The sequence below is a fragment of the Lampris incognitus genome, chromosome 17 (genome assembly GCF_029633865.1).
Source record: "Lampris incognitus isolate fLamInc1 chromosome 17, fLamInc1.hap2, whole genome shotgun sequence".
Classification (NCBI taxonomy): domain Eukaryota; kingdom Metazoa; phylum Chordata; class Actinopteri; order Lampriformes; family Lampridae; genus Lampris; species Lampris incognitus.
The window spans coordinates 12916654-12942100 of NC_079227.1; the positions used below are offsets into that span (position 1 = coordinate 12916654).

A 25447-nucleotide genomic window follows, 5' to 3' on the forward strand; every position below is an offset into this window, starting at 1 on the left:
CACAGTTGCTTTTGGATTACCATAGTTCTAATCAACTCTTTGTTGGAATCAGCATATTTCTATTAAAACAGAGTATTCTGATATTAACATTAATATTTATTAAAACTTTGGAGGCTGTTTAGACATACAGACACCTTCGTCACACTAAGGCTCTCAGAGGTTTCGTGACGGTTATAGTTTGCATAGAAATATATCTGGTACAAAAAAATGACTTGTCAGCATTTTTGCATTGGGGCTTAAACCATATTCATGCTCAATATTTTGGTTTACATTGGACATGCCTGAAACAGAAACCTGGTTTTAATATCAAAAAAAGAAACACACACGTGGTTACATGTTGAGGGCGTGCTATAGCTCGCTAAATATTTTTTTCTATTGGATTATTGCACACATGTAAACATGTTCATTATCTCTGTGAACCTGTTTATCCCATTGATATCAGCAACAAGACCCCCCCCCCCCCAAAAAAATGTAATGAAAAAAAAGTTTTCATGAGTCCACAGGCTCTTCCTCCACTTTGTATTCATGATCAGAATCAGTGGTGAATTCTTTTATATTTTGTGTGAAAATCTGGCTGTTATTTTCATTTTCTTTGATTGGTCTTCTTTTACTCACCAGTATCTAATATTCATTCAATTTTTAACAATGAAGAAACCAAACATAACAGAAACACAGTACCTTCTCACTTTCAATGTCCAACATCTTCTGCTGCAGAACCGACTTGGTAACTTCAATAGACTCCAGCCACTAGGAGGAGGAGGAGAAGAAGAAGAAGAAGAAGAAGAAAGCCACTTTATTTTGTCATTGTTCAGTTGTCCAGTTACAATGAAATCCGTTTTCTGAATTTAACTCATCCTAATGTATCATTGGCAGTCACGCAAAGCGAGTATGACTGTCTTCTTGGGAGGACGCCTGTGCGTGACTTTTTTTAATGTGGAGAGACGGGTGTACAGACAGCCACCACACGATCCTTGACAGATCTGGGTCAGGATCCAGCAGCATCGAGTCCAAGACGACTGGGGGCCCATTTCTGCTGCAGCCTTCATCTGCCTTCCCAGCCGTTGTAATGCTTCCCTAAAGTCAGCCATCATCCTCTGCCTGTTCCACTGTTGAGGTCTTGGTTGGATTGCCCCTTATCAGGGACCTCCCCTTTGACCTTACCGCCATGGGTGACCCTACCAAGAGCATAGCTCCAGACGGCATTGCTCTCGGGACCACAGAACCACGCAAGCCTCTCCATCATGACAAGGTGACAACCCATGAAGAAGGCCTAATGTATAGGAGCAGTGGGCAGCTGCAGCACCCAGAGACCAACTCCAGTCCTTTTTCCTATTGCCTTGCTCAGGGGCACAGACAGGAGTATTAACCCTAAAATGCATGTCTTTTTGATGGTGGGAGGGAACCGGAGCACCTGGAGGAAGCCCACGCAGACACAGGGAGAACATGCAAACTCCACACAGAAAGGACCTGGGATGGCCCGGGGTTCCAACCCTGGACCTTCTTGCTGTGAGGCAACGGTGCTAACCACTGGACCACTCTGCTGCCTTATAGTAATCACAGACATAGACAGACAGAAATGTATGTGTACCCCTGGTCAGAGTGCATACCTCTGAAAGGTCTGAAAATAAATGTAACATGTTTCTACACATCCTCATTCACAACTGCAATTTATCAGGGGGATTTGGCATATTGGGAAAAAAGAGGCAAACAAAACATGTACAAAGTCTAGCCACCCTGCCAGTCAGCGCTGACGGATTTCACCTGTGGTAGAAATCTTACCTTTCAAATGTTTACTGCAGATTCAACAAAACACAAGATGCAACCCATCTTTTGCACACAACAGAACATTACCATTTCACTAGGTAGTCGTTCAGACAGTCATGTAGCCAACTACACAGACCTGCAAGTAAATCTGTAAACTTACTTTAAATACAACTGGTAAATCCTTTGTTAGGTATCAAATTAGTTCACAACTTACCTTCTCTGCCAGAGTGAGGACAGTCCTGGCATGGATCACCACCACCTGCTCCTCATTAGTCAGATTCTGAAGGGGGGACACACATTTGAACAGTTTTTCAAAAGTGCGTCCAGATGTAAAAATGATGACAAATGAACGTGCAAGCACAATAACACGCCATACAAAACCTAAACAGTAGCATATTTACTATTACTGTGGCATGCAAACCACATGCTAGTGCATTAACACAGTGAACACATCATCCTGTAACATGTGAGCACCATTTTAAATGCTTTTTTAAGTTATGGTTGTTGGTATATGAAAATGATGGGGAAACTATTAAACGTGGTCATAAAATTAACATTTATGATACTAATGTTACAGTCGTATGAAAAGAAAAAAAGCAGGTTGTGTGAACATGTTAACACAGCTAGCATAGCAAACAGATCTGTACAGCTCGCTTAGTGGACAGGTTTACACAACTAGCACACACTACTGCATACACACATGTACAAAGGAAATGCAACATACACTTACGGCGTTATCCCCCAATATATCCAGCTTCTTCATCAACTCACTGATCACAATATCCTGAGGGATGAAAAGAGATGATCACAAAAAAGCAAAGTTCAATAAAATGAATCATTTCACAACAGAGTTCAGGTGCTGCGATGAATGAAGCGAGGAGTCAAAGCTGCATTTATACTGGACGTAGTTAAAAAAAATATTTAAGGCAGGTGGGCACTGATGTTGTGTTTGTGAACTACAAAGACCGTGATTCATTCTACCCATGATGTGGTGCATGGTGTTGTTCTGGAGTCACTGCTCCTTCAGTTGGAGTTGATGCTGGTGGTGCTACTGACCACACAGCTCAGTGCTACCAACAAATGGTCTAGCAGCAAACAGTGGTGCTACTGAACATAGAGAGTAAATCTGAAAATAAGCTTAAAGAAAATTAAGGTAGCTCATCAGTCATTTGTTTATGAACCTGATTTTTAAAATAAGGACAGCTGGACACATAAAACAAACCGTATTTCCGTGTAGTGCAAGAGATGGGACTTGTTCATTTTAATCTTGACCCATAATTGAAGCCCCATTTGGCCAAAGGTATTCTAGATGATGAAATGCGGTTATACAGCACCAATTCAATTGACAAAAAAGTTTATCAATGATAACGATTTCTCCAAGAAAAGAAAGAGACAATAACAATAAGAGACAATAATTTTGCTGACGAAACCATATCGGAAAACATTCATCATGGAGGTGATGAAAGTTTTCTGTTACTGTTTCTGTCTGGGTAATGAAATTAATGTGACAGTGGTGGTGAAAGCTCCTGGTTTACTTACAGCGACTCCCTCGGCTTCACAGTACAGCTGCAGAGGACTGAGGCCCTCTGGGAAATGAAGCTGTTGAAAGTTGATGGCAGGAGATCGCCGCTCTCTCTCCTATGACGATAAAGAAGAAGTTTTTATGGAATAAGTCAGCGGCAGTGGCCAAGCGTCACAAACTCACCCTCTTAAAAACCGCAAAATTATCTCATGTACAAATACGCACACACTACATGGCCAAAAATACGTGGACACCCGAACATCACGTGCTTGTTGAACATCTTATTCCACAACACCATGGGCAATAATATGGAGTTGACCTCCCCCCAAACAGCCCCCACTCTTCTGGGTAGGCTTTCCACTAGATGTGGAACATGGCTGCAGGTATTCACTCATTCAGCCACAAAGGCATTAGTGAGGTCGGGCACTGATGTGGGAAGAAGGCCTGGCTTGCAGTCGGCTCTCCAGTTTACCCCAAAGGTGTTGGATGGGGTTGAGGTCAGGGCTCTGTGTAGGCCAGTCAGGTTTTTCCACACCAAACTCAGCAAGCCATGTCTTTGTGGACTTCGCTTTATGCATGGGGACACTGTCATGCTGAAACAGGAAATGGCCTTACCTAGATTGTTGCCACAAAGGGAGAAACACACAGTTCTCTAGAATGTCTTTTATGCTGTAGCATTAAGATTTCCCTTCACTGGAACTAAGGGGCCTAGAACAAACCATGAATAACAGCCCCAGACCATTATTCCTCCTCCATCAAACTTTAGAGTTGGCACTATGCATCCGGACAGGTAGCGTTCTCCTGGCAGCCGCCAAGCCGAGATTGATCTGACTTCCAGATACTGACGTGTGAGTCATCACTCCAGAGAATGTGTTTCCACTGCTCCAGAGTCAAATGGCAGTGTGCTTTACAACACTCCAGCCGACGCTTGGCATCGCACTTGGTGATCTTGGGCTTGTGTACGGCTGCTCGATCATGGAAACCCAATTTCATGAAGCTCCTGATGAACAGTTTTTGTGCTGACGTTGCTACCAAAGGCCATTTGGAACTAGGTAGTGAGTGTTGCAACCAAGGACAGACCAATTTTTACACTTCAGCACTCGGCAGTCCTGTTCTGGCCTACCGCTTCATGGCTGAGCCTGTTGTTGCTCCGAGACATTTCCACTTCACAGTAACAGACTTACAGTTGCCCAGGGCAGATCTAGCAGGGCAGAAATTTAACCAACTGACTTGTTGGAAGGGTGGCATCATATGACAATGCCATGTTGAAAGTCACTGAGCCCTTCAGTACAACCCATTCTACTGTCAATGTTTATCTATGAAGACTGCATGGCTGCATGCTTGATTTTACACACCTGTTAGCAATGGGTGTGGCTGAAATACTAACCTACTAATTAGAAGGAGTGTCCACATACTACCTTTGGCTGTGTAGTGTACGTACAAATATGTTAATAAGGATAACGGCAGGACATTACAATTCATCCTAACTAACTAACACACACACACACACACACACACACACACACACACACACACAAACACAGTGCAAATATATCTATGCTACATATTGACTTACAGTCTACAAATGGACAACAGTCAATTGAAATTTGATCCAAATATGTTCACGAGGCATTAACCTGTGGCTTTCAAGCGAGCAGTGACACAGCCATCTGTTAGTCACAGATACCTCGAGATGAATTTAAAAAAGAAAGCTTATAGAAAAACAGCCTGTATACAGGCAGCAGGGACACAGCTCCTTCACACAGGGGTGATCATATTGTTGATGGGGGTCTGTGGGTCTTCACTGGCTACGACAAGGTTTGGGTGGGAAAAAAGTCGCTGAACATTGGTGGAACACAGTCTCTTCTACATCACCCAGCGAACGGACAACACGGTCATGTCTGGTGAGTAGGTCATGGAAAAACTGGAACATTTTCAGCTTCTTCAAATTATGTTGGATCCTTGTGACATATGGTGAATGCAATCTCGCCCTTGTATCTGTGATGCCGTCAACATAATACAGGAGTTTGTTGTCCTCAGCTTGTGCTTGTCATTGCCATAAGCCTTTTGCCACCGTGATATGCTGTTCAGAGTGCTAATAGCAGCAAACAACTGACCCACACGACACCTTATAAACTATCTGTCATCCATCTGCTACAGCCAAAATCAATACTTCTTGCTCTCTGGCCTGTGGCCAGCAAAGGTGAGTCTGCCCACAAAGTTTGGTGACAAAGCCGAAAAATGGATCAGAGACCCGCTGAGAACAATAAAAGCACAGATGAGTTTCTCTGAGAAAGTTTATGGCAGTTTGTACAGGAATTCCAAACTTACGCACACAACCGCTTTCATTTCAGTTGTCTGGGATGCTGGTTTCAAACAATTTCACAGTTGAAAAAGCTGAATGGAGTAACTCACTTAACAGGAGTTTCACGTGGCAGTTTTGAGGCAGGTTGAATGTTTTGCTCACGGCCTTTAATCAACACGATAACTGCAATCTCAACTGAAACTTGAGACATCAGCAACATCAAAACTGAGCAAGGGATGTGCACATTGTAGAGCAGTTCATTCTGCCCCGGGCACAAGAGGGATCTGGGTAATGAATGGCTTGCTGAAATGCCCCACCTGTCAGGTGGATGGATTATCTTGGCAAAGAGGAAGTGCTCGGGAAGCAGGTTTAGTCGTTTTTTTCCTACAAAAGGTTTTTGTAAAGTTTTTTTTTTCAAAGGGAGGATCTTCAGGAAGATGGGGCATCATCTACTGTATCTACTGGTCTTCAGTATAAAGCCCTCTGAGACTGTAACTGGGATTAGGTCTACACAAATTAACTTGACAATAAGAAAAATTGTAAAAAATGATTTCTATTTCGACTCAGGAAGTAAAACTTTCGATAAGTCTATGATGGGTACATATGAGGGATATTAAGTCATCATATCACACAGCAGCTCCCCTGTGGCCTCTGTGTCCCGGCCAGGTAAGAAAGTCCTCTTTTCCCTGTTTGGGGGGAGGATTAATGGCATCTGTGATACAGGCCATCTTTTGTTGAGAAAATTGCAAACAGTTTTCATAGAAAATGCGGTGTCCTAACAGAAGTGGATCTATGATGACGTTGGGGAGTTTTCACTGTTCTGAGCCTGTGTCCTTCACAGTAGGTTCAGCTTTAGGTTATAACTGGAGTTAAATATGAAATCTGCAACTTTTCCCAATTAATAAGTCATTATTTTATATGTCTGGACTGAACCTTGGAGTAAGGTTGTATCATACTAACTGACATCTTTATCATGGTTGTAGACATTCACTAGTCTCCATACACTGTTGAAGTGTTTTGAAGGAAGGATGACCACCGGTGCAGCAGTAAACACTTGCATGCTGAAAACAACTCCAGCAGGGAAAAACATTACAACATGATGCCAGTGTGGGCATGTTACTGTTGGACAGACAATCAGTATTACTGTCCAACAGTGTTTCCATACAGCTTGATGCAGTTTGTAATAGATTAGACCGTCTGTGTCAGCTTGGTCCTAGGATGTCAATTTTATAAAGCTGGGAACTGTTTACTGATGGTACACGAGCAACAATGGTTGCCACACCGGGTTTGTAGTCCAAGAAAATCACTTGTAACATGCATTTCTCTCTGCCTCCTACATCCAACTACACCACAACTAGGGGTGGGACGATATGAAAATGTCATGTCACGATTATCCTGGCCAAAATAACTGGTGATTCACGATATTATCCCGATAATCATCAAAATATGATGCATGGAAAAAAAATCTCCAAAGTTAGAAAGAGTAAAACGCAAACTCCGCACCCAACGCCTGGTCTGTCAGTGGTAGATGTGAGTCGCGCATGCGTGAGTGTAAGGGGTTTACGACACGTGGCTCCCAGTGCAGCGAGAGAGAGAGAGAGAGAGAGGGGGGGGGGGGGGCGCTTTTTCAAGTCACTCATGAGAGGATACCCCAATAATGGAAATTCACCACGATTAGCTTTTGGGTGTTTTTTTTTTTTAAATTTTTAAATAAAATAAAACACTATATTGTCATCCCTAATCACAACACTGTTCTGCTGTCATATCAGTTGTCCAACAGAATTGTCGCATTGTCCTCATGTTTCAAATGATGAAGTAAGAACTTATTCATGGAAGAAGCAGTGGATTTCAGCTTTCAGGTGTGGTTTTAACTGGAGGTGCTGGTAATCACACCGGCGTGCTGAAAAACCCACTGACCTCAAGTTCTAAAATTCTGAACTCCAACAGCTCATTCTGGTCTTTCGCATCCTGGATGTCGTTTTTCAGTCGCAGCTCCTCTCCTTCCATATACTTCACCTACAAAAGACAAAGCAAACAAATTAGCAACACAGGGTCCTGACATACTGAAGAATGTCCCACTGCACAGAACAACACAGGATGCACCCAACGGAGACTATGGGAAATGCTGGCAGAAACTTGTGTGTGACAGTTAGGTTTCAAAACCTAATACAGCTAACACTGTAAAGTGAGTATGTGTCTTTGGTTTTTTGGAAGTGTAACAGACTAATAAACATCAGTAAGGGCTGCTGAGTGGTACTGACTAATACAACACAAACAACTCACTGTGAAACCCCAATCCTCATAATCCTCATACAGGAGCATTACTTTCTATGTAAAAAGGAGTCGGACTGAAATGTTACATACAAATAAAGCCCTTTAAGTAAAGTGAGGGTTGGCCTGATGGGATGGGATACAAGAGGGCTGATACAGACTCTGGCTGACCGCTCATATTTGGCCGCCAGCAAAGCACCACCATGCATCATCCCTGAAGTAACCGGGATAATGTATGGTCTGTGGTTCCACTTTGCTATGAATACAAATTGGCTGTTACTATTACACCTGCAGGCACTTAAACACCATTATTATTGGTATATACTATTGAGCTCTTTCCCACTCGCTCTCGACAGCATAATTTACCCATTTTCTGACCTGTGGCATGTACATCAATTTTGTACTTTGATTCACATATTCGCCGCCTCTTGATGCTCTACACTAAAGGCACCTGCCTTGCCATGCCCTCTTGGCTATGCTATGATGTGATTACTGCATACTGCTCTGTGATGCCAGCTGGGAACATCTGAATTCATCCGCTGATTGCTGAATCTCATATATGTCTCTGTGGATAAACGTGTCTGCTAAATGAGTAAATGTAAACGTGAGACGAGTCGTCATCTTACTATGAAGTTCAACGTGTTTGATCAATTTTTATGCCAACACTAATGCTAATACAAATACTCCATCCATCCATCCATCCATCCATCCATCCATTATCTGAACCGCTTATCCTGCTCTCAGGGTCGTGGGGATGCTGGAGCCTATTTTAGCAGTCACTGGGCGGCAGGCGGGGAGACACCCTGGACAGGCCGCCAGGCCATCACAGGGCTCACACATGCACGCATGCACGCGCGCGCACACACACACACACACACACACACACACACACACACACACACACACACACATTCATACCTAGGGACAATTTAGTACGGCTAATTCACCTGACCTACATGTCTTTGGACTGTGGGAGGAAACCGGAGTACTCGGAGGAAACCAACACAGACACGTGGAGAACATGCAAACTCCACACAGAGGATGACCCGGGATGACCCACCAAGGTTGGACTACCCCGGGGCTCGAACCGAGGACCTTCTTGCTGTGAGGTGACCGCGCTAACCACTGCGCCACTGTGCCGCCTCTACCACCACTAGTGCATCCCAATTACAAAACTACTACTACTACTACTACTACTACATTCGGCTGCTCCCGTTAGGGGTTGCCACAGCGGATCATTTGTTTCCATTTCTTCCTGTCCTCTGCATCTTCCTCTGTCACAACAGCCACCTGCATGTCCTCTCTCACCACATCCATAAACCTTCTCTTTGGCCCTCCTCTTTCCCTCTTACCTGGCAGCTCCATATTCAGCATCCTTCTCCCAATATACCCAGCATCTCTCCTCCACACATGTCCAAGCCATCTCAATCTTGCCTCTCTTGCTTTGTCTCCAAACTGTCCAACCTGAGCTGTCCCTCTAATATACTTGTTCCTAATCGTGTCCTTCTTCGTCACTCCCAGTGAAAATCTTAGCATCTTCAACTCTGCCACCTCCAGCTCCGCCTCCTGTCTTTTCATCAGTGCCACTGCCTCCAAACCATATAACATTGCTGGTCTCACTATCATCTTGTAAACCTTCCCTTTTTGAGTTAGGCTTGAAACAAAGTATGTTTCAAAACTAACTCAATAATAAATAAACACATTATTTTAAGAAACCTTGACAAACAATAAATGATTGATTTCCTCTGCACGTTTAAAGGTCCCATAAAATGTTTTATTTTCATTCTTTTTATCTCTATTTTATGCACGTAATTCACATCTACTTAAAACTATGATCCAGAAACCCCCCCCCCCTCAAAAAAAGAAGCTTTTCAGACAACACGTTTTTATTTATGTCATCCTGCACTTGCGGGGTACACAAACAAAAATGTCCAATGAAGTGGCAGTGAATTTGAAAGAAGACCTGTGATCCTCCGCCAAACTGAAACTAGTCGACAGCGTGACGACATCCACATTCTTCTACAACTGCCAGTTGTGACGGGCTGTTAGTCAGCTCACACTCCCTCCCTTTCCCAAATCCCACCAGACCATGTGGTTTCTGTCAAACCGCTGAGGTTTGCGGCGTTCTAAAAGCCATTTCATGGGACCTTTAAATTGTTGTATATTTATGCTAAACTTGGACGTCAATGTTCTCACAAACTAAAAGCTAAGCTAGGAATATGTGGAGATCCCCGGCAGAGAGCACCTTACCTTTTCCACCAGTTCCTGGTTTCTCCGATACAAGGCATATTTTTCCTCTACCCACTTCACATCCTGAGAGACAGACAGACAGACAGACAGAGGGCGATAGAGAAATGGGGATGGAGAAAGAAGGAGAAAATAAGGCGAAGGACGAGCGTCAGAGACAGGGAATGGATGCGAGTTTTATACATTATATATATATATATATACACACACACACACACATACACAGAGCCAAAAAGTGGATGAAAGATAAACTAAGGGGTTTGTGTATTTTGTAAGCATATATGTATATGTGATGTGTGTGTGTGTGTGTGTTACCAGTCCTTGTTGGTTAAGCGCTGACTCCAGGTCGTGGGTTCTGGTTTGAAACTGACTTATCTCAGCCTGCAGCTGTTCTCTGGTCTGGTAGAAAGACAGACAATAGAGAGACAGACAGACAATAGAGAGAGAGAGAGAGAGAGAGAGAGAGAGAGAGAGAGAGAGAGAGAGAGAGAGAGAGAGAGAGAGAGAGAGAGAGAGAGAGAGAGAGAGAGAGATTTTAGTGGTATGGACCCACACAGCCTTACAAGGAAAAGAATGTCTGCAGGGAGGAAACTGCATTGAAACTAGAAACCCATGATGCATCTGTCCTCTTCTAACACTCAGCATTGCAGCATTCGGCTGTTATGAGCAGCAGAGCGGCACCCAGACGCAGACACAGACGATGGAAGTAAGTGATGTAAAATGGGTTTATTGTAGGAATAAAGGGGAATGAGAACTGCAGGCAAGGCAGAACGCAGGGAGGCGATCGTGGATGGCAGAGCTGGATTGAGCAGGACAGACAGATGAGGAAGATGAGTGTGGCTGGCAGAGGATAAGCGAGGCAGCGAGGCAGACAAGCAAGCACTCACGCATGCACACAGACAGGGGAACCGGAATGTAGTGATCCACAGAGGTTTACACAACGATCTGGCCATGGGCGAATGGGAAACCAGAGCAGATGTAATGTTGGGTTGGTGAAAGGCAGGTGTGCAGGCTAGGCGGGTGAGGTGAACTGAGCTGCAAATCAGGACGGAGCCAGAGTGCCAGGGAAGGAAGCCCCACACACCCACACACACACACACACACACACAGAAAGATGGGAAAACATGAGACACCGGAAAACACATAGAAGCAAAAGGGAAACAACTGGAGACATGGCCAGGGCCATGACAATGGCCCGATAAAAGGAAGATGTTTTAAAATGCATATAGAATTTCAAAAACTTGACTATATCCACACATCTAAAGTGGCGTTATATATATATATATATATATATATATATATATATATATATATATATATATATAGCCCTGTAATGGACTGGCGGCCTATCCAGGGTGTCTCCCCGCCTGCCGCCCAATGACTGCTGCGATAGGCTCCAGCATTCGCGACCCTGAGAGCAGGATAAGCGGTTTGGATAATGGATGGAGATATATATATATATAAACCCCCCCCCCCTTTTTTTCTCCCCAGTTGTATCTGGCCAATTAATCCACTCCTCTGAGCTGTCTCGATCTCTGCTCCACCCCCTCTGCCAATGCGGGGAGGGCTACAGACTACCACATGCCTCTTCCGATACTTGTGGAGCCCCCAGCCGCTTTTCACCTGACTGTGAGGAGTATCGCCAGGGGGACATAAGTGCGTGGGAGGATCACGCTATTCCCCCCCCCCTCCCCCCAAATAGGTGCCCCGACCGACCAGAGGAGGCGCTAGTGCAGCAACCAGGACACATACCCACATCCGGCTTCCCACTTGCAGACACGGCCAACTGTGCCCAACCAAGCCAGAGGTAACACGGGGATTCAAACCGCCGATCCCTGTGTTGGCAGGCAATGGAATAGACCGCCACGTCACCCAGACGCCCCCATGGCTAAATATTCTAAAGTTCAAAAGAAGTTGCTGTACTTAACTATGGAGAACTACAGAATCCAGAGTTGTTGAGAAAATATCGATATAGAAGAATGGCTTTTAGCAAGCACAAAAATCAACTAATGATTCTGATCCGACTGGACGGCTTTTTCACGGGCTTTGAGAGGAGAAAGATTTTCCTTGGTTCTGGATTCGATGGCAAGATTAAATCATTTGTTACATTGGAGAACATTTAGAGTTGAGGGCAAACACTGACTAGCTGATATGTAAAATGGCTTTCCAAATAATTCAAAGGATAGAGAAACAGCCAGCAAACAGCAGCCATCCCAGACAGTTGAGCGGCTTCCACACAGTTTCTATGCTTATTGTCTATGATGATATTTAAAATGTTTGGGAAACAGCTCCTCTAGCGCCTCCTCTGGTCAGTCGGGGTGTCTGTTTTGGGGGAGGGGGAACTGGGGGGAATAGCGTGATCCTCCCATGTGCTACGTCCCCCTGGCGAAACTCCTCACTGTCAGGCAAAAGAAGCGGCTGGCGACTCCACATGTATCGGAGGAGACATGTGGTAGTCTGCAGCCCTCCCTGGCTCCCGGGGGTGGAGCAGCAACTGAGATGGTTTGGAAAATAGGGTAATTGGGCAAGTACAATTGGGGAGAAAAAGGGGGAGACAAAAATCCCTCCCCCCAAAAGAAAAAAGATATTATTTCAGTGATAATTTAGGAATACAATTAAATTATTGTATTGTTTGCATTGACTCAAAGTATGAAAATAAAATTGTCTTTTGCCATTTTAATTTACAAAGAAATACATATTTGATCACACAAAATACAATAAATGTGCATTTTTTCTGTCTCCATTAATATGTATTTATTGTGGACATAGTGCAGCCCAGACTGAAAACCACTGCCCTACCACCACAACTCTATGGAAAATGACTGGAAAGTCCAACAATTCAACACAGGCTTTTATTTACTGCTTTTCTTCTGCCTCATTACACTATATGCACAACTTGAGACTATAGGCCGCTAACTCATTTTAACAGATTTGACGGGAGGGTAAATTGACAGTGTATTTACTGGACCGAGGAACAGCCTGAGAATCAGTGATGATAGCTGATCGTGAGTCAGAGCGTTGGCCCGGGGATTAGCTGTTTAAATATACACGAGTGCCTTTCTACACCTTGAATTTAGTGTACAGCCCTGGAGATTTACATGTAAACAAATGTTAAATACTTTTTATTTATCTCTCGTGTATTTAAGCTCGCAGCTAATCCATGAATCATGAACGCTTGTAGTTTCTCATTTTAACAGTGACTGTGACCGTACCTATTAAAATGAGAATACTGGGAAATCTCACCAGGATGTAATACTGTCTGTAAGATCTCTCAGGAATAACTGACACAGCAGTAGTATTTAACATCCTCACCATACTGACAGACAAATACAGAGGAAGAAGTCAGGTAGTGGTGTTCAGTTGTGTCTAATGAGCAGATATTGCAGAACAAGCTGGTATAGGATTTTACCAGTTAAAACTCAGGTTCAGCCATGTTTCTCTGTTCGACAGAAAGGAAGCTGACACAACAGCAAGGATCTCAGGGAACAGGAGTGATCAAACACTACAGCCACTATTATGTTGTAATGGAGGAGTTGGATGTGCCTTCCCAAAAAGAAACTCTTACTGTGGTGCTAAACCCAAAAAAAACATACATTTCAAAAACCATATCCAAGGATGTAGGGTGGCAATCACCAATTTGAAAAAGGACAGGGGCATTGCCTCATTTTCACCAATTTATTTTGGCCAGCAAAATGGCCTACTGGGCACTGCCCCTGTCCTTTTTCAAACCGGTGAGCGCTACCCTACATCCTTGGATGTGGTTTTTGAAGCTATTATTATGCGTATGGATAACAAATGTGTTTTATGTGTTGTATGACCATTGGTTATGAAGCCCTCTTACACCCAAGCTTCCCATTTGGGCCAAAAAAATGAAAGAAAAAAAGTCATGAACCTGATTCTGTTCAGCTCCATAGGATGTCAAAATGATGCCTGGATTGAACTTACTTTTTATTTATTATTATTTTTTATTTTCCCCCTTTTTCTCCCCACTTGCACTTGGCCAACTACCCCACTCTTCTGAGTCGTCCTGGTCGCTGCCCTCTGCTGATCCGGGGAGGGCTGCAGACTACCACATGCCTCATCCGATACATGTGGAGTCGCCAGCCGCTTCTTTTCACCTGACAGTGAGGAGTTTCGCCAGGGGGATGCAGTGCGTGGGAGGATCACGCTACCCCCCCCCCCCAATTCCCCCTGCCCCCTGAACAGGCACCCCGACTGACCAGAGGAGGCGCGAGTGCAGCGACCAGGACACATAGGCAACGGAATAGACCGCTACGCTACCCGGACGCCCCATGGATTGGATTTATGTTGTCTTTAGTGATAGCATGGTTTGTCTTACCTTCATCTCCTTCTCTGCATCGAAGTTTCCTCCCACTGTCTCCTGGAGGAGTGCGTAGGCCCTCTGTAAGGCCTGGTACTCCTGAGTAAGCTGTCTGTACCGGAGCTCCGTGTCCTCACGCAGAACTCCCTGGAAATATGTGGCAAAGTAAACCTACTTTGCATTATGATTCTCCTATTCACCCCCTGTAGATGAGCTAAGGCACACGTCCACTAAATGCACCTGACATGACGTACACTCTTGATGATGATATGATTGCTATTCGGCACTTCATGATGCCACTTAGTAACACTCCATTTTATTTGCTAATCACCAACTCATTCCTAAGTCACTTTGGATAGTGTCTGCCGAATTGGTAAATGGAAATGTAAAAAGAGATTAAATCAGTCAGTCAGGCAAACAAATAACCAGCCCGTCACTGAACCAATCAGTGTCACTCAAGCCAGCCGGCGTACCTCCTCTGGGTCGGTGTCAGGGGTCCGATCCGTGTGAAAGGATAGAGAGGAACCATCTGAGTCCACAGAGTCCTCATCATAGCCGTAATAAGTCTCGACAACCTATCAACACACACACACACACACACACACACACACACACACACACAAAGAGATATATCAATAAAACATTTGTTCCTAGAATCCAGCGTTATAACTTAAAAAAAAAAGTCCCCCCTTTCCCCCCCCAATTGTACCTGTCCAATTACCCCACTCCTCCGAGCTGTCCCGGTCACTGCTCCACCCTCTCTGCCGATCCGGGGAGGGCTGCAGACTACCACATGCCTCCTCCGATACATGTGGCGTTGCCAGCCGCTTCTTTCCACCTGACAGTGAGAAGTTTTGCCAGGGGGACGTAGTGCGTGGGAGGATCACACACTATTCCCCCCAGTTCCCCCTCCCCCCGAACAGGCGCCCCGACTGATCAGAGGAGGTGCTAGTGCAGTGACCAGGACACAAACCCACATCCGGTTTCCCACCCGCAGACATGGACAATTGTCTCTGTAGGGATGCCTGACCAAGCCGGAGGTAACAAAGGGATTCGAACTGGCGATCCCTGTGTTGGTTGGCAACCGGTATGCTACCTGTATGCTCCAGCATTATAATTTATGTAACCCCATCTAATCTGACGTTTCACTGTCAGGTCAGAGCAGGACTATGATATTAATTCATTCTGAATCCTCTTGCCCCTTTCTGACACCTTTCCACTGCCTTTAAATTGATTTCAAACTGACCATCTCTTTGAAGTGGAGGTGGACAGAAACCCACTCTCTTCTATCAACAAGCTGTGACATCACAGCTGACTCACCTTTGACCTCTGCGTTCTTAAGTTACACTTCACATCCAAAGAGAAACAGCATACAATGTCCTGAATGTTTTATATATTATGTATTTGCTTTGTTTCGAGAGTGGCAGACAGAAAGACTGACAGACTGACAGACAGACGAAACAATAAATGGACAGAAAGACAGAGAGAAAGGTAAATAGATAGACAGACAGATAAACAGAGGAAAAGATTCACCCTGCAGGCTCTAAAGCCTCTCTTTCTCCTGCCAGAATCTTGACGTCTGTATCTCATTAACATATCTCTCTCCTAGAGCAGAGGAGACAAACAGACAGGAGAGGAGACAAGGAGACAGGAGAGGAGACAAGGAGACAGAGGCGAGAGAAGAGAAAAGATATTAATGACAGTAATCCTACTAGCAGCAGTAGTTTTAGCAGTATTAGTGGTAGAAGCAGTTGTAGGGGCAGGAGTAATAGTAGTAGCGGTAGCAACAAGAGTAGTAATGTAAAACAAGCTACTGAAGAATTAATATCAGTAGTAGTAATAACAGTAGCCATGATAGTGTCAGCAGGCACAATAGCACTTGCAGTACTAAGAATACTTACAATGACAGTCTTGACATAACCCGCGGTCTCCAGAGCCTAAAATAGGGGGGGAAATCATTTCATCATCCTACCATAAAGTATTCATGTAAGCTAACCCTGAACCCTTAAACCTTTAGTGGCATTGTGGATATGATCATTTTCAACATGCTTGGAAAATCATAAATAATTTCAATTTAATCACATACATCAGCCTTCCCAGGGTTGCAATGAAGTCATAAATGGCACTAAAAGAGTCTGTGAATAAAAGCAACTAAATACCAGGCTGGATTTTTTTCTTTTTTTTTTTAATGGGCCAACTAATTCAACATAAAAGAAATCCTTCATATGAGACAAAACCGTCACAATGATCAAAACAGAAGGAAATGAATACAAATCATGCAAATCAAATGGCGTATCAATTTACATACGATTGTAAAGAAGTAAAACATACTCCTTTGTGGCATCTGTTACAGTAACAGCAAGGGTATAAACCAGGCCTAGTCAACTGGCGGCCCGCGGGCCAAATCCGGCCCGAGGATTATTTTTTCCAGCCCTTTGATCAATTTTTATTAGAACATTAAAAATTATAATGCATTTTGGTAAGAAGGTGGGAGATGATCATAATATTTTAACAGGTAATTCAATGATTTTTTTTCCATCCGCCAATGCAATGTAAGTTGTTTTGAATGTATCTTTAATTGGGGCCTTTTGATCATCAGTATTGGTGATGGTGAGAAGTCATTCATTAGATAAAATAAATGTAGCCTATGTAAATGGATAAACGTATGAAATGGCTGCCCTATTTTATATGTTACATAAACACATTGTTAATAAACACTTTTGATACACAGTATTAAGGGTATTTAGTGTTGTTTTTCATGTTCACATGTAAGTGCTAAGACGCAATAATTACTCTGAAAAAAGTTTGGCCCCCTTACCATTTACATTTGAATAATTTGGCCCTCATAAGAAAGTAGTTGACTAGCCCTGGTATAAACAGTACTACTAGTAGTAATAGCAGCAGTAATATTAACATGAACAGAAATAGCATTAATAGTATTAGTATAAATATTAACAGTATTTGTATTAGTATTAATAGTAATAGTATTTATAATACCAGTAGTGGAACTAGTACTACAGTACCTTGGATAGATCGTCTATGATGTGCTGTTGTTCAAGAACCTGAAGACGTAGAAACTCCATCTCTCTCTCCTCCTGACTGTGATCCAGATCATTAAGGGAGCTGGGTCTCCTAACACTTCCACTGTGTCGCTCTCTCTGCAGACAGACCATAATAAACACTGTTGACTGTATACTGACTGTATACTGAACTTATGTTGTAACCACGGCAACCACAGTACTGTACAGTGATAGTTCCACGTAACTGTGACAACCAGTATGCATTTCAATAGATGTGTAACCAGTGTGTAGTGAAGGACCTACAGTTCTGCACTAACTATGGTGATCAGTAAATTTACGAGTTACTACAGTAATCGGTGTGTTGTAAGGAGACTCATCGTTTAAAGGGGGAGGAGTAAAAAGGCAAAGCATAAGGGTCAGAGGTTACCATAGTTACCATCTCCAGGTTCTCCTGGGTGACAAAGCGCAGTTTGTTGTCAAGGCGACGCAGAGAGAGGGCCAACTCCTCATTCTTTCTGCTCAGACGTTTGTTCTTGTCAAGAAGTGGAAAGAATTGGCTCTCTGCCTCTCGAAGTCTCTTCAACTGGAAGGACAGACAGACAGATGGATAGATAGATAGATTATGATAGATGCTTGATAGATAGATGCTTGTTTAGATGCACTTATGGCCTCTGTCTGATGACTAGTAGTTCTCCTGATTTCCTACGTAAAATGCACTTATTGTAAGTCGTTTTGGATAAAAGCGTCGGCTAAATGACTGTAATGTAATGTAATGTAATAGATAGAAAGTTGTCTTCTGTAACTTGCTGAAAAAAGTAATATGATGAGTTATGATACTATTGGACTTGGATCCCGGGGGTTTAGTTACAAGGCTGAGGTGTTTGGTTTGATGTTTCTTTTAGGTAGTGAACTAATGGGGAAAAAAACCCAACACAAACTAGATTTTTTTTGGGATTTTGATATACTATATTTATACTATATTTCTGTAGGGGAATTCTTCTCTGCATTTAACCCATTCTAGCTGTGTAGTGAGGAGCAGTGGGCAGCCACCGTGCAGCGCCCGGGGACCAACCCCAGGCCTTCCTGCCATGCCTCTGTCAAGGGCACAGACAGGAGTATTAACCCTAACATGCATGTCTTTTTGATGGCGGGAGAAACCACAGCACACGGCAAAAACCCACCGCAGACACGGGAGAACATGCAAACTCCACACAGAGGACGGCCTGGGATGACCCCCAAGGTTGGGCAACCCCGGGGTCCGAACCCAGGACCTTCTTGTTGTGAAGTGACAGCGCTAACTGCTGGGCCACCATGCCGCCCAAACACCCCTATTCCCCTCAATTGAATTCTGTGTCTGCACATCTCTGTTAGTGTTTGTGTATGTGTGTATTACCAGTTCGTTACGTTCCTCAGACAGCAGCGCGTTGCGATCCTCCAGTTTTCTCACCACAGCGCTGAGCTCAGCTATTTTCAACGGAAACCTTCGAGTATCCCTGTCATCCTGGCACTGAAACGCGCACGTGCACACACACACACACACACACACACACACACACACACACACACACACACACACACACTCATCAGAGTATGATGACGGCCTTACACAACCTGACTTTTTAGGTGTAAAAACAGTGCGAAAGGCAGCCTCCTAGATGTAATACTTAGTATCTGATGCCCAACTTTGGAAAATAAGTTTTTTTTTCTTTGCAGGGCTGGAGGGGGCACATACTGACGGCGTGGGTGTCTCAGGGGGTACATCACTGCATAAAGTTTGAGAACCACTGACTTAGCATAAAGATTCACTACAGCCCTCTAGAGCCAATTAGAACAAACTAATAAACAAACAAACTCATACTTGCATAACACACACACACACACACACACACACACACACACACACACACACACACACACACACACACACACACACACACACACACACACAGTGCACAACATACAGTTCCATGAAAGGGAACATATCCCTTTCTGAATAACCAACTGTTGTATTGTTGCTGGAAAGCATCCTTGGAAAGGCCCTTACTAAATTAAAACGTTTTATGACTAGTATTACTGCCCACTGACCTTATGTTAATCATCTCATATATGGTTAAACCACTTTTAGAAGCAGAATATTCAACCATTCAGTTCCTTTGTGGATTTTGTTGGCAATGTTTAGATCCCATATGAATTAGGTTTAGTCGTTTAAGTTTTGGGGCCGTTAAATTTCTTGATCTTCTTTGTCTTCAGCTGTTCCAATATGAAGTTGCTTTGGTGATTAAAATCCTTAAAACCTGCTGCAGAGCAGGAATCATGGCAAGTCATTATGGTCCACTGCATTGTCAAAACACAAAGGTACCACTATGTTTATTAGTATTTTATTACGGGATACATTATTTACTTTTTTACCAAATAAACGAGACCCCTGGTGACCAAACTGCTCCATTTTTAACTTTTCTTTCAACAGACTGTTATTCCATAACTTCAGAGGATAGTCCATTAGACGTTGGCATTAATGTTTTTCTTAGTAAGCATTACATTTGCATCTCTGTTCTGCTTTGAAGTTCATTTCGGTCCAGTGCCTTCCTGTTGGCGGAGCCATAAATAGTTACTGTGGCCAACAAGGGAGCGGTCTGAACTGACTTGGATGTTGTTTTCATCTTCTTTCTGATTTCCTTAGATATCTACAGCTACAAGTTAGCGCCGTAATATGGCGACTCGCTACGAGCTACTCTCGCTTTGTTGTTTATTTTCGTGTTATATGCCACTTTTGTTGCACAAAATGTGTCTTGCACAATTACCTATGATCACCAGACATTACTGGACACAAGATTAGATGTTATCAACAGCTGGAAGCCACGGGACTTGCTGAGAGAAATTACCTACAACAAACAGGTACCCCCATGGAGTAATGGCTGCAGACAGTGCTGCTGGAAGTGAGGTAAACAAGGCGGCGCCCTGGTGAGGCTACGACGGCATCCCAACCGGTCCTCAATTCCCAGCATACTGCGGTCTAAAGTCCAGTCCCCCGACAACAAGCTGGACGAACGTCATTGATGAATAAGCTCTCAAAGAGACAGGGCTGTTGTGTGTTCTGCTTTACAGGAACTTGACTGGGCCCGAATACACCTGATAGGGCTATACAACCGGAGGGTTTTTCTGTGCACCGCATGGACTGTTCCATGATGACTACTGGCAAGGTAAAGGAAGGTGGCGTATGCTTCTTTATTAACAGTTCATGGTGCACCGATGTGGAAATAATCTTTCAGTCCTGTTCGCCAGTGTTGGAATAACTAACAATAAGGTGCAGATTATCCTATCTCCCAAGGGAATTCCCCTGAGTGTTGTTAACTGCTGTCTACATACCGCCACAACCTACTGCTGCAACGGCGCTGGACGAACTGTATGGAGCCATTAGCAGGAAAAAGAACTTGCACCCTGAGGCCATTTCAATTGTGGCGGGGGACTTTAACCACTGTAACCTGAAATCTGTGCTACCAAAATTTTAAAATGTCACCTGCCCAACCAGAGGTAATAAGACTCAACCACTGTTACTCCATGGTTAAGGCAGCTTAGCGGTCTACCTCACGACCTCACTTCAGGAAATCCGACCACCTGTCAGTGCTCTTGTTTCCCGCCTACACGCAGAAAGTGAAGTGCGCACAGCCTACTGTGAGGACAGTGCAGTGCTGGACTACAAAACATGAATCCAAACTTAATGGATGCTTTGAATTAACAGACTGGTCAATCTTCAAGGTTTCAGCCTGAGTTTGGATGAGTATGTGAATCAATCACTGGCTATATTAGATTCTGTGTGGATCAATGTATCCCAGTACGGTCTATTCGCTCCAACCCCAACCAGAAGCCCTGGATTAATAATGACATTCGCCTAAATTTGAGGGAGTGTACCACTGCTTTTAAATCGGGGGACAAGGCATGCTACAAAAGAATTAGGTATGACTTAAGGAGAGCCATAGAAGCCGCTAAAGGTAAATATAGGGACAAACTGGAAAATGACTACAGTGGCTGTGACCCACGGTGCATGTGGTGGGGGCTGCAGGTGATTACGGACTATAAATTGAAACTCATCGTGGCTATCAACCCCTCTGCCTCATTCCCAGATGAACTTAATAACTTTTATGCCCACTTTGAAGCTCACAACTTGGACCCAGTGACAGCAGCACAGTGCCCACCCAATGAAGTTGATGTACAGGTGACAGAGGCTGATGTGAGTAAACCTTTTAAAGGGGTTGAGGCTCGTAAAGCTACTGGCCCAGACGGCATCCCTTCCTGTGTCCTCAAGGTACATTACACTCAGCTAGCTCGGGCTTTTACTGGCACGTTTAACCTTTCCCTGCCATTGTGTGCCGTTCCACTGTGATTTAAGAAACCCACCTTTGTTCCTGTACCTAAGAAAACACCTCGTCTCTTGCCTTAATGATTATCGACCCGTTGCTTTGACCTCTGTTATGATGAAATGTCTGGAAAGATTGGTAATATCATATATAAAACGTAACATTCCTGCTACCCTCGACCCATTAGTTTGTCTACTGTTCCAATAGATCTGTAGCTGATGCTGATTCCCTCACTCTGCTTTAGTACACCCTGAAAAGAAAAATACCCACTATGTCAGAATGTTGTTTATTGATTATAGCTGTGCTTTTAATACATCTGAACTGGTGTTGAAACTCAGAGGTCTTGGTCTGGGTAATTCTGATTAGCTATTTGATTTCCTGACAGGCAGGTCCCAGACTGTGAAAATACATAAAACAAATGCATCTACATTAGCTTGTAGGACCGGTACACCTCAGGGCTTCTGTCTCAGCCCCCTATTGTACAGTCTGTTTACACATGACTGTGTTGCCAAATATGACAACAGCATTGCTAAATTTGCAGATGGTACCACATAGATTGGACTAATTAGTGACAGTGATGAGGGGGCCTATAGGAGGGAAGTGGAAGATTTAACCATATGGTTCCAAGATAACAACCTCTCTCTAAATGTCAATAAGACAAAAGAAATCAATTTTGACTTTAGAAAGATCAGAGGAAATCACATTCCTATTTCCATCAATGGTTTATCGGTTGAAATCGTGGACAGTTTTGGATTACTCGGTTTACACATCACAGACACCCTCACATGGACTCTCAACACCAACTGAATCGTCAAGAAGACACAACAGAGACTATTTTCTGAGGTGTCTCAAGACTTTTTTATGAGTACAAAAACTCTAATGAACTTTTCCTGCAGTACCATGGAGAGTGTGTTGATAGGCTGTATCAGTGTGGTTTGGCAACCTCAGGATTGCAGACTACTGCAAAGGACTGTAAAGACAGCAGCAAAAATCACTGGCAGGGAACTACCACAACTTCATAGTATTTACACCACTCACTGCAAAAAGAAAGCCCAAAAAATCATGAAGGACACCAGCCACCCCGCTCATGGTCTGTTCTTGCTATTTCCATCTAAAAAAAACACTACCGGAGCATCAAATCACACACCACCCGTCTCATTAATAGTTTCTTTCCACAGGCTGAACTGGTTGCTGAACAGGTGATACACCCATGTGCATCTTACATTGTTGTGTTATCATGTACTGTATATTGTGTATATAATGTATGAATTCACTGTGTACATAGTCTGTTTTTAACGCATGTCCTTGTGTTCTTTGTCCTTGTGTCTATTGTGTTAAAGCAGAGAGAGCAAGAGCGCAAGAATGTCATTGTATTGTAAAACATGACAAAAAAGTTGAAGTTGAATTTCAACTTAATCTTTCTTCACACAGAAATTTGACAGGAGCTCTCTGCTGTCCTAAATTTTCTTCATTGTTCTAGAGCCAAAGAGTTTTTGCTTTGGAACTTTTTCCAGAATAGATCAGATCGGGAGGTCTTGGCACACTTGTGTACACTGTACATTATTAGTGCATTTTAAATACAGGGATACTTGGACTAGAACCAGGTCTGGGTCCGGGTAGCGTGGCAGTCTATTCCATTGCCTACCAACACGGGGATCGGCGGTTCGAATCCCCATATTACCTCTGGCTTGGTCAGGCGTCCCTACAGACACAATTGGCCGTGTCTGTGGGTGGGAAGCTGGAAGTGGGTATGTGTCCTGGTCGCTGCACTAGTGCCTCCTCTGGTTGGATGGGGCACCTGTTCAGGGGGGAGAGGGAACTGAAGGGAATAGCGTGATCCTCCCATGTGCTATGTCCCCCGCAGCGAAACTCCTCACTGTCAGGGGAAAAGAACTGGCTGGCGACTCCACATGTATCGGAGGAAGCACGTGGTAGTCTGCAGCCCCCCCCCCCCGGATTGGCAGAGGGGGGTGCAGCAGCGACTGGGACGGCTCGGAAGAGTGGGGTAATTGGCTGGCCACAATTGGAGAGAAAAAGGAGGGGGAGAACCAGGTCTGGGAGTGGAACTGGTCCAGGGGCACCGGGTATCTGTCTGGGTTACCCCTGTGGTTTGGTCAGTCACAACCTAAAAAAGCAACACTGGGCTGCTGCTTTGTGAGCTCATCAATTGGTAAGGTTTAAGAAGGAGGTCAGTTCAGCAGGAAACATAGCATGCCAAAAACATAACACATAAACTTTTTGGGGGTAAAGCAGTCTGTGTTTGTACTGGTCATTGAGAGATACCAATTTGAAATGGATGGGCTCACCTCTATGAGATTAACAAACTCCAGAAACAATCTTGTTGGTACGTGCGTTCTCTTTTGCTCAGAAGTTGCCAAGGAAGAGGTGCTTGATGGGCATCGGGACACTTGCAAGCCCAATATTGGGTGCTACAGAGTTGGGGCTTATTTCATTGCGACTTTGAGTCAAAAAGAGGAAAATTGACTGTAATTTGTCAGCGTGCATCAAACAGCAGCTCATTAGTCAACCTTTTTGGAGACAGTGGGTCAGGGGCAGGAAAAAGCTCTGTATTATTACTCCACACTTCTAATGGGACTCTTCAACACTGGAGAGGGTTTATTGGGCGGATCGGCCTCAAAGAAGCCACCTGAACATATTTGAGTTGTCACGCTAATCCAGTCTACAAGTGTTGATATGTGTTTTGTTAATGTGTAAAGAGCCAAGGACCATATCCCTAAGCTGTACTTCGTAAAGCATGGCGGAAGGATGGTGTGAGTTGCTGTTGTGAGCCATACGGTCCCTTTATGCAATGCCAGTCAAGTTTGTTCAAAGTGGCTGTTGGACTCTAACAAACATTCACCTTGTCCCCTTCTCCTGTTTATGATTTTCATGGACAGATATCAACGCATCAGGGTCTGGAGGGTATCTGGCTTGGTTTCATCAGGATAGCATATCTACTCTTTGTGAATGATGAGGAGAAAAATCTCACATAATTTGTGGTTATCCTGATTACAACTGTAGATACCAACACTGTTACGTAGGTTATTATGAATATAATGATAGTGGCACCAACCCATTGGGACGTCTTGTCTGAATACAAAATGTTCTGTTTCACGACCCTTTTGTTCTGAAATGTGGGTTAAGGTTATACTGGTTATGACTGACTTGGAGGTATACAAGTTGTGATCAATAGATATGTATACTAGCTGTTGACAACTAGGAGGAGACCACAGGGCAGACCTTGGACATGCTGGGGGGATTTTATCTCCCAGCTGATTTAGGAATGGGACTACTAGATGAAATTGTAGGGAAAAAGATGTTGAGGCTGCCATGTGGCCACCCTGAGCCAGAAAAACTAGCATATAAAATGAATGGAAGGATGGATAGATAAATGGATGGATAGTTATCATGTACAGTGGTGCTTGAAAGTCTGTGAACCCTTTAGAATTTTCTGTATTTCTGCATAAATATGACCTAAAACATCATCAGATTTTCACACAAGTCCTAAAAGTAGACAAAGAGAACCTGATTAAACAAATGAGACAAAAATATTATACTTGATCATTTATTTATTGAGGAAAATGATCCAATATTAGGTATCTGTGAGTGGCAAAAGTATGTGAACCTTTGCTTTCAGTATCT

At 43.8% G+C, this 25447-nt stretch overlaps 1 protein-coding gene across 1 annotated transcript in view; it reads right to left on the bottom strand.

The window, feature by feature from the left end:
- Positions 1–25447, bottom strand: part of jakmip3 (Janus kinase and microtubule interacting protein 3) — a 59388-nt gene that overhangs the window by 17317 nt on the left and 16624 nt on the right. The window contains exons 5-19 of the mRNA XM_056296602.1: positions 23252–23281; positions 18844–18951; positions 17887–18033; positions 17454–17588; positions 16332–16367; positions 15964–16035; positions 14904–15005; positions 14449–14577; positions 10425–10508; positions 10113–10175; positions 7509–7607; positions 3304–3402; positions 2489–2548; positions 1979–2044; positions 679–747 (exon numbers count right to left, since the gene is read on the bottom strand). Coding sequence (XP_056152577.1) covers positions 679–747; positions 1979–2044; positions 2489–2548; positions 3304–3402; positions 7509–7607; positions 10113–10175; positions 10425–10508; positions 14449–14577; positions 14904–15005; positions 15964–16035; positions 16332–16367; positions 17454–17588; positions 17887–18033; positions 18844–18951; positions 23252–23281 — 1299 coding nt within the window. The remainder of the gene's footprint in view (positions 1–678; positions 748–1978; positions 2045–2488; positions 2549–3303; positions 3403–7508; positions 7608–10112; positions 10176–10424; positions 10509–14448; positions 14578–14903; positions 15006–15963; positions 16036–16331; positions 16368–17453; positions 17589–17886; positions 18034–18843; positions 18952–23251; positions 23282–25447) is intronic.